The sequence below is a fragment of the Drosophila obscura genome, unplaced genomic scaffold (genome assembly GCF_018151105.1).
Source record: "Drosophila obscura isolate BZ-5 IFL unplaced genomic scaffold, ASM1815110v1 contig_150, whole genome shotgun sequence".
NCBI classification, from domain to species: Eukaryota; Metazoa; Arthropoda; class Insecta; order Diptera; family Drosophilidae; genus Drosophila; species Drosophila obscura.
The window spans coordinates 2,654,178-2,666,547 of NW_024542736.1; the positions used below are offsets into that span (position 1 = coordinate 2,654,178).

Below are 12,370 nucleotides of genomic sequence, written 5' to 3' on the forward strand. Positions count from 1 at the left end.
GCCAAGAACTCTGGCAGCTCCGCGAACCAGTTCCGCAGCTTGCCTGGATAATTTTATCACCCTCTTCTTAGGGGTGTTTTAATGTATCTAAAATACAATGAATTCGTAAAAGATGTTTTCCCCAATAAGCTGTGATAGCTCTCACTCGGTGCTGCTATCTAGAAACCATTAAATTTCAATATTGAGAATAATTGAGGAGTATCGAAAGTGCCATACGCTGGTTTCGCTGTTTAAATCGAACTGTTTAAATACAGCGGGGTTTTTTTGTTGGTATATTCACAGTATATTTCTGCGAGTACGAATTAAATACGCGGCCACATTGATGACTCATTTTTGCGTTGCACTATGAGCTCCAGTTGGATTTGTTGTATTCCAATACAGTTTGTGAGCAGTTGCAAAAAATCCCATACCGTTTGATGACAATTGGGAAAAATCCAGTTGGGTTGAACAACAAGAACAGCGTGACCATATTTTTTTTTGGGATTTTGGCAAAGTTTTGGCGTTTGTCGTTTTTAAAGAAACGAATAACAGTAACACTTTTTGCAAAAAAAAAAAACGCACGTTCCGTGTGGAAATCAATACGAAATCAACAAAAAGTGATCGATTTTGCAACAGACGCAGCCCAGAACGCGCCAGAAGTGCATTACTCATTGTCCGCCAGCCAACGCGTGTGTTTCCCCAGCTGCCAGCCGACAGCCAGCCACAAAGCAATCGCACTTTTGTTGTGGAAAATTTTGCAGTCGTCGCCGTCGCCGCCGCTGCCGCCAACAAGCGAAAAATTTGCGCGTCGTCTGAGCCCGTCTGTGTTTGTGTGTTTGTGTGTGTGTGTGTATAGTCGTATCGCACGGCCTACATTGTCAATTAACAAGCGCGAAACATTGTGATCACCCTTTTTCCTACGCGCCGCCCAGCACTTAAACAGTCGGCCAGCATGTCCACTCCACGACCTGAGGAGCACCAGAAGTTCTCCGCCGCAGCCGCCCTCTGCCCGCTCAGCAACTGCCAGTTCAGCGGCGTCGTAATTAGCGCCATCGCTGACGAGCAGAAGCTCGAGTTCACCAACAAATACAAGGGCAGTTGCACGCTGCTCTGCAGCTACGACTCCCAGGGCATTGTGCTGCGAATAGTGTTGGGTAATTATCAGCTGTGCTGTCCTGTCTGGCATCGGCATCTGTACGTCCCCCCTATAATGTGTGATTTCTCATTTCAGATGCTGACCGAGAGAATGTGCTCAAGGAGTACATGATAGGGGCGGACACGGACGCGGCCCAGATGGGCCGACGTAGCTATGCCGTCACCCTGGAGTCGGATAACCTGGTGCTGCGATTTGCCAGCGACCAGGACCAGCAGCTCTTCCGCAAGGTGGTGGAGAACGTGAAACACCTACGGCCCAAGTCTGTGTTTTCGCAGCGTACCGAGGAGTCTTCCGCATCGCAGTATTTCCAGTTCTACGGCTATCTGAGTCAGCAGCAGAACATGATGCAGGACTATGTGCGGACGAGCACGTACCAAAGGGCCATTCTGGGCAATGCAGTTGACTTCCAAGTAACCAGCTCACAGTTGCATCTCCGCTCAGAATCAGTCGCTAATCAACCGAACATATTTTTGTTTGCAGGATAAAATCGTTCTGGATGTGGGAGCTGGCTCCGGTATTCTGTCATTCTTTGCCGTGCAGGCTGGCGCGGCCAAGGTGTATGCCATTGAGGCTTCGAACATGGCTCAGTATGCCCAGCAATTGGTCGAATCGAACAACGTGCAGCACAAGATCTCTGTGATACCCGGCAAGATCGAGGAGATCGAATTGCCCGAGAAGGTGGATGTCATCATATCTGAGCCCATGGGCTATATGCTATACAACGAACGCATGCTGGAGACCTACCTGCATGCGAGGAAGTGGCTAAAGCCCAATGGCAAAATGTATCCCACACACGGGGACCTCCACATTGCGCCCTTCTCTGACGAGTCGCTCTACTCGGAACAGTACAACAAGGCAAATTTCTGGTACCAGTCGGCCTTCCATGGCGTCGACCTCACCACCCTGCACAAGGAGGGCATGAAGGAGTACTTCCGCCAGCCGATTGTGGACACCTTCGACATTCGGATCTGCATGGCAAAGTCTGTGCGCCATGTGTGCGATTTCCTCAACGACAAGGAGGACGATCTGCATCTTATTGGTATATTTCCTACCTAATCTTAACCACCGATTGGAAAACTATACAAATTTATTTTTGTTTAGATATCCCCCTGGAATTCCAAATACTCCAAACGGGCATCTGCCACGGTCTGGCGTTCTGGTTCGACGTAGAGTTCAGTGGCAGCAGCCAGAACGTTTGGCTCTCTACCTCACCGACGGCTCCATTGACGCACTGGTACCAGGTGCGCTGCCTGCTGCCCATGCCCATCTTCATCAAGCAGGGCCAGACGCTGACGGGACGGGTGCTGCTCGAGGCCAATCGGCGGCAGTCGTACGATGTCACCATCGATCTGCACATCGAGGGCACGTTGATATCATCGAGCAACACTTTGGATCTTAAGAATCCGTATTTTCGGTACACGGGGGCGCCGGTCCAGGCGCCGCCGGGGACTAGTACGCAGAGCCCGTCGGAACAATACTGGACACAGGTCGACACGCAGGGCTCGCGTAATTGTAAGCAAAACACACACACATTATAGAAATGGAAAGATCTTTAACTAATCTCTGTCTCTGTGTTGCAGCTTCTAGCATGCTAAATGGTGGTCTTGGTGTCAATGGCATCGGTGATGGGAGCATGGACATTACCCACGGACTCATGCATCCGCACTAGTTCGACCGTAGACATGCAAAATGCTGTGCTGTGCTGGGAATGCTCCTTGCTACAAGTCCGCGCCTCAACTCAACCGATTGCAGCCGATCCTAGTGTTTCTGTCAGATTTTGTTTTGTTACAACTCTTTTTTTTTATTTTTATTTTTTATGGTTAGGTTATTTATTGAAAACTTGTAAATTATTTTTGTGTACTCTCGGAATTTAGCTGCCTCTTTCTACGCCTTCACCCTTCACCCTTCTGCACTTATCCTATTTTATGCGCCTTGTATTTTTAAAAAACGATCGAATGAATCGAAGAGAGAAACCGGAAGCAACAGCAGCAGCAGCAGGCAACCAGCAAACCAGCAAACATACAAACAAACAATCAAGAAACCAAGGCAGACTAAATGTAGTTGTTTAGAACACGCAGCATATTCAATAAGCATAAGCTAATTTTAGCCCCCTAGTAATTAGTGTTTTTAACCGTATGTAAAATGTAATAACGATATTTAACCAACGTGTGGGACTGCAGATGAATACTTCAGGATGATTGATTCTTAGTTAATGCCAATTGCCAATTTGCCGAACGGAAAAGCTTTGAACAAAACCCCAACATATTCAGATTGTATTGTATCTATTGTGTGTTATTATATTTAATTATATTATATTGTATTGTACCTCCTTCAAGCGGGGCTAGTTTCAATTCTTTGCGTAAAACTATTATTCTGCGTTTGTCAAGCGATTATTCATATTTTTTAGTTTTGTGAAATTATAAGACATTGCTCATAGTGGATTTAGTGGATAAGCCAAGCAAACAAGCAACAAAAAAAACACCAATACATACTTTTAACTTATAACTGATTCGCGCCTAGAGATTATACATGTATGATTATGCTTACAAAACATACGAGAATTCGATTGTGAAGTTTGGCTTTCGATTCTGTACCTAACCTATGTTCTGGCTTTGAGTTCCCTCCCATGCCCCCCTACAAGTCCCATCTTAGATGATCGATCCTACAACGCTGCCAGCCTGCCAAGCGATTTGTTGGTACTATATCTATATACATATATATATATATATATATATATATATACCTAGAGATATACACGTAGTCTACGTACATATAACAGCATACATACTTATACATAAACACCTACATACATATACATACATTCTCACATGTGGCAGATGTGCATCTCATATGTGTACGTACTGTACTTTCTAGCGTAGTCGAGAGCGTTTCGACAAATCACACCACCAACAACAACAAACAACAACACCAACACACTCATACAATAATGCATACAAGAAATATATTAAACCTATAAAACTATATATAATAAACATATGTATATCGCATATATTACTATGCCGAGGAGAGAAGAGAACAAACAATGTCAATGCAAAAGCAGCAAAAACAAAACAAAACAAAACAAAAAACACCAAAACTGTATTTTATTTAGTGCAATTTATTCCCCCACCCCCATCATCGGTACGCGAGTCGAGTACATTATTATGCTAGCCCCCCACCCGCCCCTGACTGTTGCTCGGGGGTTTGCTGCCTTTATATAGGAAACGAGATTTACAAGTGTCAAAGCTCAGTCGGATTGACTGTGTGGGGGAGGAGCTGGCTGGGCTGGCTTGCTGGGACCTTGGCCCCAAAAAGTGCAGCGCAGTCGCGGACGGGCCCCCGCACACACTCGTTGCTGTTGCTGGTGCGCAAAGTAATCTGGGTGTCGTCTGCAGGGGGCGTGCATATGAGATATGTATACACATTTGACCCGCTTGCTATGTACAAGTGCTCTACTTTCGAGCCGCACTTTGGCACACAGCGAAAGGGAAGGGAAGGGAAGGGAGCGGAACTCGATGAAGTGCACTTCTGGGAACGATTACAGAAGGTCGCCCGAGGCTGGTACCACTGTACGTACGAGCCACGAGCCCCGCTTTGATGTGAGCCCCAGGTTGCTTGCTTTTCTCTGTTTTTTTTTTTTGTGGCTGGCTAAGTCAAGGCCCAATCCACTTGCTGCTCATTTTGTGTTGCTGTGTCCATCTTGCTTGGGCCTTGCGCCCGGCTGCCAAGGACTCTCGAGGCACAGCAGAACCAAAAAACTGATGGGGCGGGGGATGTAATTGAATTTCTGGTTTACTTACCGATGCAAATGTTGGATTCTAACGTGACGTCTCATTTCCGATTCCTCGTGCTCCAGAAAGGGACAGCGTGGATAGGTACAGCGGAACTTTCGGGACTGCAATTAAAAAGAGAGAAAAACGCCTTTCATTAGTGACATTCGATTGGATGGAATTGCATACATATATACATATATTTAAAGGTGAAAGGTTGGGGTAAGCGTATCGTACTTGACGTAAATGCGGATCACGCATGGCTGTGGGCGGCGTGGAGGAGCGCGAGGAGCAGTGGTCCTCTGTGCTGGCCTCTCCATCAGCGCCAAAGCTCTCGTATTCACTACGCTCCACGTAATAGTTGAGCGCCAGCGTGTTCATGTTGCACAAAGGTAATCAGAATCGGAATCGGAATCAGAGACGCAGACGGAGTACGGAGCACGAGCTGGAGCGTTTATCAACCGGTGCCGGCCCGGTGCCAAATGCGACTGTGTGGGTGCGGACAATGCAACTGGCTGACTGCCTGCCTGCCTGGCCTGGCTGCAAGGATATTGTCGCACGAGCAGCAAAACGATGCCGCACGAACGAGCGTGCCGCCTGTCGCCTGCCGCTTTCGGCTGCACTGATAAGGGGCCCGGGTCTGGGTCCGGGTCCTGGTCCGGGTCCGGGTCCGGTCTTGGTCCCGGGCCGCGTCAGCGTCCGCGTCCTTGCCGAAGCGAGTGGCCCATTTGCATCGGCCCCTCCGCTCCACGGACGCTTATTTACTGGGTCACCTTGTGGTTGTTGCTTTGCTTCACTTGGCGCTTGCCACTCGCCTTGACACGCTTTTCCCTCTTTGGCTTTTAACTTTTTATGCGCCTGCATTTATGCTGCGCTTTATGATGAAGGTTAGGATAGCAGCAGAGGCAGCGACAGCAGCAGCAGAGGCAGCAGCAGAGGCAGCAGTGACCGAGGCAGCGACCGAGGCAGCAGCAGCAGCATCGCTGTTGACCCACTTTTATGCTGGCTTATGTTTTTGGGGCACGGGCACTGCAAACAACTGATTGGCGTCCTTGTTTAGCTCGGATGTCCTTGTGCGAGTGCTGAACAAATTGCAAATTTGGGTTTTTCGCTGCTGTTCTGCTTGGCTCTGCTCGGCTCGGCTTGGCCTTGTACGCCAAATGATTAACGATTTGTTTACAACTTTTCCCCCTCCCCCGAAACAATTGTGGTCACGGGTCGTTTGCTGCATGCTGCATGCATACCAGATGATGCCACAAATTTAAGGCTACGATTCAGGCATTTTCCTGCCATGGCGCACAACATCCTGCCAAAACAAGCAGAGCAGCCTTGCCACAAGAGCAGCGCAGAATGGTGGAGAGGGTAGAGAGGGTAGAGAGGGCAGCGAGGAAGGGGGTGTAGCGCTGCGAGCCGCAACGTAATCATAAACATAAATAACTTGCGCTACTTAAGCAGCGTAAATTGTAGACGCACGTGGTTGCCACTCATCTATGTGTGGGTGTGTGTGTGCCACAACATTAACTGCCTGAAATGCAGAGTGCGGAGTGTGTGGCATAGGGGATGAGTGCTAGGCACACACAGTTCCTACACACTTTTCGTTTTAACTTGGCGCAATTAGTGGGCGACCATAATTCGTTTGCGGCCAGCCTACCAGGATGCGAGGCATATCCTGCCACATAAATAAATGCCTGCACACACACACACAACAGACTCCCCCTCACACAATTGTTGCCGTCTGTGCCAGATGTGTTGGCCAAGTAAATATTTCCTGCTATTTCTGTTTCTGTTTCTGTTTCGCTGTGCAGTGGCTCGGAGTTGTTCGTGACTTGCCTACCAAATATGTTGCCACTGCCACTGCCACTGACTCTTCATTTGCCTCCGCCTTCGAACAGGCTTTCCTCTTCATCTTGCGCTGATAAGCGGTGGCAGGCAGCAATTTAATTTCCTCCATTTGTCAATCGCTGCGTATACGTAATATTCAAATTCTGCTCGATTCAGCCTTGGCGTTTCCATTATATTCAATTAATGCCGGAACAAGTTTCAGATCATTTTGGGGTACGGGTGGGGGGAGCAGCTATAAATTCTGCTCTGCTCATGCCCCCTCAGCCACCATACCTGCCCCGTCAGCTGGCGCGTTTTATTGCCACCTGCCAAGTTGGCCAAATCGAAAAGTAAATTAAAGCAGCCCAAGTTATGTATGTCTGCCTGGCTTCATACTCGTGGCCTGTGTCTGTGTATTGGTGCGCGTTAATTATCTAGCTCTAATGAGGGACGGTCGGCGCAGGGGGCATCATGCCCAAATGCCTGGCGCTCGTTTCCTAATGAATGAAAACCATTCTGGTCGCTTGGCGGCGCAAAACTCCAGCTGGCAGCGACACTTTCCCCGGCGATGGGACAGGGAAATAAAATTCCACCCTGGTCCATCCAAAAACAGAGCAACGGCAACGGCAACAATGACTACCGCACTATGTCCTGATTTGGCTGCTCACAGCAGGACAGGGACCAGGGAACCAGGGAACAGAACTGCGACTGCGACGGGGTCCGGGTTCGGGTGGTACATAAATACGCGCAACGTGAGTGGGCGGAATAACATGAATCTTCTTTAAGGCAGTTTCAAGTCAAACGGAAAATGTACCAGACAGAGCAAGTGGGAGTTGGAGTGTGACTTGGGGTGGGGGCTGGGCCGAGTGGCATTCCCGGTTTGCCTTCGGCTTCATCCCCCTGGCAGAGTCGCCATGTCTGGCGCCAGTTCCAGGCATCCCAGCTTCACATATATACTCCTCCAATCCCAGGCAGTATTTTATTTGTATTTACTGGGACTGGGAGGCGTGCTTTCTGCAATATTTATCTAAGCCTTAAGCGAGGTAGTTCGCCCCGGGCAGGATAGTGATAGAAAGGGAAAAGCTGGGATGAGGATTTAGATGCAGATGCAGGAGATCCAAGTCTGATCCAGTCAGATCTAGTCTGACATTAAAGTTGAGTAGATCTATTGGCATCCCTCTTGCTACCTGCCACTAATTGATTATTCTGACGTTATCTGCAGACCTTTTGTTGCCATGCAATTTTCCCCAGCCTTCACGTTCAATGAAAATTTACTTGACAGCCCCAAATTGAAGAGCACTAAACACCCACACAACTGTGGAAATATTCACTCACACGCACGCACACACCCACATAGACTACGTGCGATGTATAAATAAAAGTTGTTTCCCTTTCGCTCTCACTGTCTCGCTTTTAGTGCTGGCTGCTCGTCTTGGAGTTTTCCCGTTTCTGGTTTTGGCTTTGGCGGAAGCATAAACAACCCCAAACCCCAGAGAAAATGGGCCACAGCCAAAAATACACAAAAAGGAAATGCGAACCGAAATCGAAACCGAAATCAGAACAGCTGTGGAAGGACAAACTCGAAATTGGGTCAACTGTATATAGTGGGCTGTTATGTATGTGTGTATGTGCACGCGTTGGGGGTTGGCCATGCCCCTGCTTGTCTCTCTCTGTGTGTGTGTGTGTGTGTGTGTGTTGGCCCTGTCCGTGCCACATGAAACGTCACTTGCAACTCTTCTTAACAGGGCCAGAGAGAGCCAAGCCAAGCCAAGTCTAAGAGCGCGTGAGAGAGAGGGTGCAAAAAAGAGAGCCAGAGAGAGAGTACCGTGCAACAGTGTGCCCCCAAAGAGCGCGTCCGAAGAGAGCGTGAACTGGAAGTGTGTTGTATGTTGTATGTTGCTGTGTGTGTGTGTGCTATTACTGTTAGCAAAATTAGGTCACTGGAAGCACAACATAAACGGGGCGTAGGTTGCTCCTACTCCTACTCCTCAGCCCACAACCCCCAAACCCCACAGCACGCAAAATGGAGCGGCAACATAAATTATTGACTGCCGCACAGCAGACCGAAAATAGCACAAAATTTGTACACAAAATATCGATGTGGTGGCTTGCCCCACACATCCTCCTCTTCGTACGGCATGCCTGCCGCAAATTGTGTGCCAGGAAGAAAAGCCTTTCATTAGCAGCTGAAAATGTGCGCCCGATGGGATTTGCTAAACATTTTGCCTCAATTTTTTGCTTGCTTTTCACGTTCGGTGAAAATCTTAAAAGGTTTGCTGCTGCTCGCCTCCTTGTGTGCTGCCGAAATTCTCCTAATAGGGCTTAATACGCGGCAAACTCGAATTGCACTCACGGCGCCGTTTACATTTCAACGCCCGCGTCCCATTAATGTCAGGATGCTTGCCCTCCCCCCGCCTTAAGTCGCGCACAAAAGTAGGCAACGAAAATGATGGGCTTGCCCCGCGGGTAACTTCATTCCATGCCCGTTTTATGTACGCCCCATTAAAGCTGGCTAAGCTCGTCATGGCAATTTTTATAATTTGCATTGCCAGGCCGAGACTCTGGGCCAGAGGGAGTTTGAAGTGGATGTGGAGCTGGAGCTGGAACTGGAGCTGGGAGAGAGACATGCAGGGAATTGATGGCTTGCCTGCCGCAAATCGAATTCAAATAGAAATCCACGCTACGTTTTGCATGTGTGTGTGTGTGTGTGTGTGTGTGTCTGGCTTTAAAGTCTTATCGCCATGCCTTCAGGCAGCGGTCTCAGGGCTGCCCAAAATTGGGTCACATCAGATAAGGGCGCAACCGGAGAGCACCAGCGAGAGAAAGAGAGAGAGAAAGAGAAATAGCTTTCAACAAAATTTCGGCTACTTTATCATCTCCAATCATCAGGCAGAAGCACACAGCAAATTTTTGCTGGGGAAAATGTTATTTTTGTAACGAGTTGGCGGGCCAAATGGGTTGCTTTTGTGTATTGGGGGCTTGGGGTTGGGATAGTTGGATGTTGTATTTGATTTCCACCTTTTAAAACAAATTTGGAAAATTTGATTACACTGCTGCGGCTGCCTGGTGCGGCTGCCTGGCCTTGCCAATTTGTTGGGTGCTTAATTTGATTGCGTTTAAATAAAAGCACGCACGGAGAGCAAACAAGAGTAGAGCAGAGTGGAGTGGAGTGGAGACCGACAGTGACAGAGTGTCATAAATATATAACTACGCAGACACACACACATACAGACACACGCACACGTATGCATAACTGATGTGACATAAACACACGCGAAATTGTCATTGCCGCGGGAAAAGCCAAGGAACGGCACGGAAATGTAGAGGGGAGCAGCGCGACAGCGCGCGGCAATGGCAACGATGGAGGCAAGGCTGAAATTGAGGTTGAGTGCTCATTCATTCAACAAATACCGAGCATGACAATGGCGTTGATTTTGATATTTTGAACAGACAGCAGCACAATAACAGACTCTGGCCTGACATGGCCAAAATTGTTAGCTATCGCGGCTCAAAACTCAAGGGGCTGCCAGCAAGCATCCCACAGCAGCCCACAGACTGGCAGGGAGACAAACGCTGACACGTTTCGCATATAAAATGTATGCGAAAAGTTCGTGTTCAATTTTGGCTTAACTCACTCGGCCATAAATACTTTTATGTGGCAAATTAGATAAAAGAAAGGCGGATGCAATGCTCAGCTCAGAGCTGACAGCAGCAGCATGGAACTGAAACTGAAACGGGAACGGAAACGGCAGCCCAAAAGTGTGCAACACTTGAATAAATAACTCTCCATAAATCTACAGGGGAAAAAGTTGTGGCACATTTAAAAACTATTTAAGCACTGGCCACAGGGGAAGCTGCAACGGGCAGGCGGATGTCCAACTGCGCCCGCTCAAAGGGAACGCTCGTCACCTGCCACATGTGCAGTGGGGGTGGTGGGGACTGAAAGGGAAAGGCACAAACATACATATTCGTATGCCCCTTATCTGCTTGAGATGCTGTTTATGTGTGCACTTGATGGCAAGCGACGACAATATCCGGACACGCTCAATTTACCACAGCATAGAGCGCCCCAGCCCACCTCACCTCCCTTTTGGCATTAAATTTCTTATCAGTGAAAATGCTCGAATAACAAGGCGAGCAGAGCAGAGCAGAGCATCCTTTGGGCAACTTAATGGCCACCGCCACCGCAGGCTGAGCCAGTTCAACCCTAGCAGCTCCATTCGCATGCCCATCCGTGCATCCGTTATCACTGCCCATTGTCACATCCCTCGGGGAGCAGGAGAAGAGTCGACTCGCTCGACTCGCTCGACTGTCCCGTGCCAAACACAACAATGCCCGAGACAGAATCCAATTATGACATAAAAATTTGCGTAAATTGTAAAATGTAAATTTTCACCCTGCAGGCAGCACACACAGTGAAAATCCTTTTTCACTTTGGCCCGGCCGATAAGCAGGTCTACCCCGGTACTATGGAATTATTATTTGACACACGTAAACGGCTGTGGGCGGTGGGCGTTGGAGTGTTGATAGTCGCTACAATTTGTGGCTGGCTGCACTTGCCGTTGACTTTTATTGCTGCGGTAATTGCCAAATGGAGCTTGAATGGGTTGACTGCCTGCCTGCCTGCCTGACAGACTGCTCGCCTGTGGAATCGCTCCTAATCAAGACGGACTCGCACATGTTGCGGTTGACGGGGATGGCGCTGGCGGTGGCGGGTGGCCCCAAAGACCGGACTGGACATTAAACCTAAAAAGTAATTGGCTTATAACGAAATGTCAGACTCTGTGACACGAGAGGCAGTTGCTCGGACAGGGGCCAGGGACAAGAAGCTTCCATAGTGACTGACTGTACCTTCATCGGTCCATACATATAAATGTACATGTACATATATGTATGTACAATGTACAATGTTCTGTATATGGGAATGTTAGCCAGGAAACTCATCCATTTTCATTTTAGCTCTCACTGGGGGCCATTTGCCTGTCTCTCTGGCCTGACCCGCATTCGCATTCACATTCGCGTTTGCATCTCCTTCTGCTTCCCCTTTTCACCGGCTTGCATGGCGCTTTGCTATGCTGACCCAGAATGCAGGCATATGCCAGGGGTCCCAGTAACTAGGTCAAACAGACCTTGCTGCTGCTACGAAGAGAGAGTGAGCGAGGGAGAGTGTGCCAGTGTGTGGCAAAGAGGCAGAGCGAGAAATCACTTTGCGCCTGGGTGACCTTGCGAAATTGCAATTTCCAAGCTTCCGAAACAAAAGCGGCAACAACAACAGCTGCACCACCACCATCAAGGCCTGTGAGCATACATATGGCAGTAACTGTACTTGGCCAAATTTATGTATGCTGTGGATGCACTATAAGGAAGATGGGGGGATGGGCATTGGCATGGGGGGTAGATTTTCTCTCTCTGTGAGCGTGCTGGGGGATGCAGAACTAAACCAGGTCAAGCGTAGATGCACAACTACAGATGCAGCTGCAGCTGCATGTGTGTGTGTGTGCATGTACATACATATACTCAAGAAGATTGTCACTATGTATCTGAGGCTTATGCTACGCTGCTTCGATGAGTAATGAAAGAGCTGCAGCTGCAATCAGTTATTCACCAGACTTAAGCCTTAGTTTTTCCTAGTTTTTCCTTAGTT

At 48.5% G+C, this 12,370-nt stretch overlaps 2 protein-coding genes across 5 annotated transcripts in view; one reads left to right on the plus strand and one right to left on the minus strand.

Annotated features, from left to right (window-relative positions):
• Window positions 1-12,370, minus strand: part of LOC111072526 (G-box-binding factor) — a 128,679-nt gene that overhangs the window by 1,217 nt on the left and 115,092 nt on the right. For all 4 annotated transcript variants that reach the window (XM_041591578.1, XM_022364497.2, XM_041591579.1 and 1 more), the window contains one exon: window positions 4,936-5,030. In XM_041591578.1, coding sequence (XP_041447512.1) covers window positions 4,936-5,030 — 95 coding nt within the window. The remainder of the gene's footprint in view (window positions 1-4,935; window positions 5,031-12,370) is intronic.
• On the plus strand, window positions 523-4,217 carry LOC111072604 (histone-arginine methyltransferase CARMER). Its single transcript, XM_022364619.2, has 5 exons — window positions 523-1,133; window positions 1,211-1,545; window positions 1,616-2,174; window positions 2,237-2,647; window positions 2,716-4,217. Exons 1-5 carry the CDS (start codon window positions 932-934, stop codon window positions 2,802-2,804), a joined length of 1,596 nt encoding a protein of 531 aa, XP_022220311.1. The 5' UTR covers window positions 523-931; the 3' UTR covers window positions 2,805-4,217.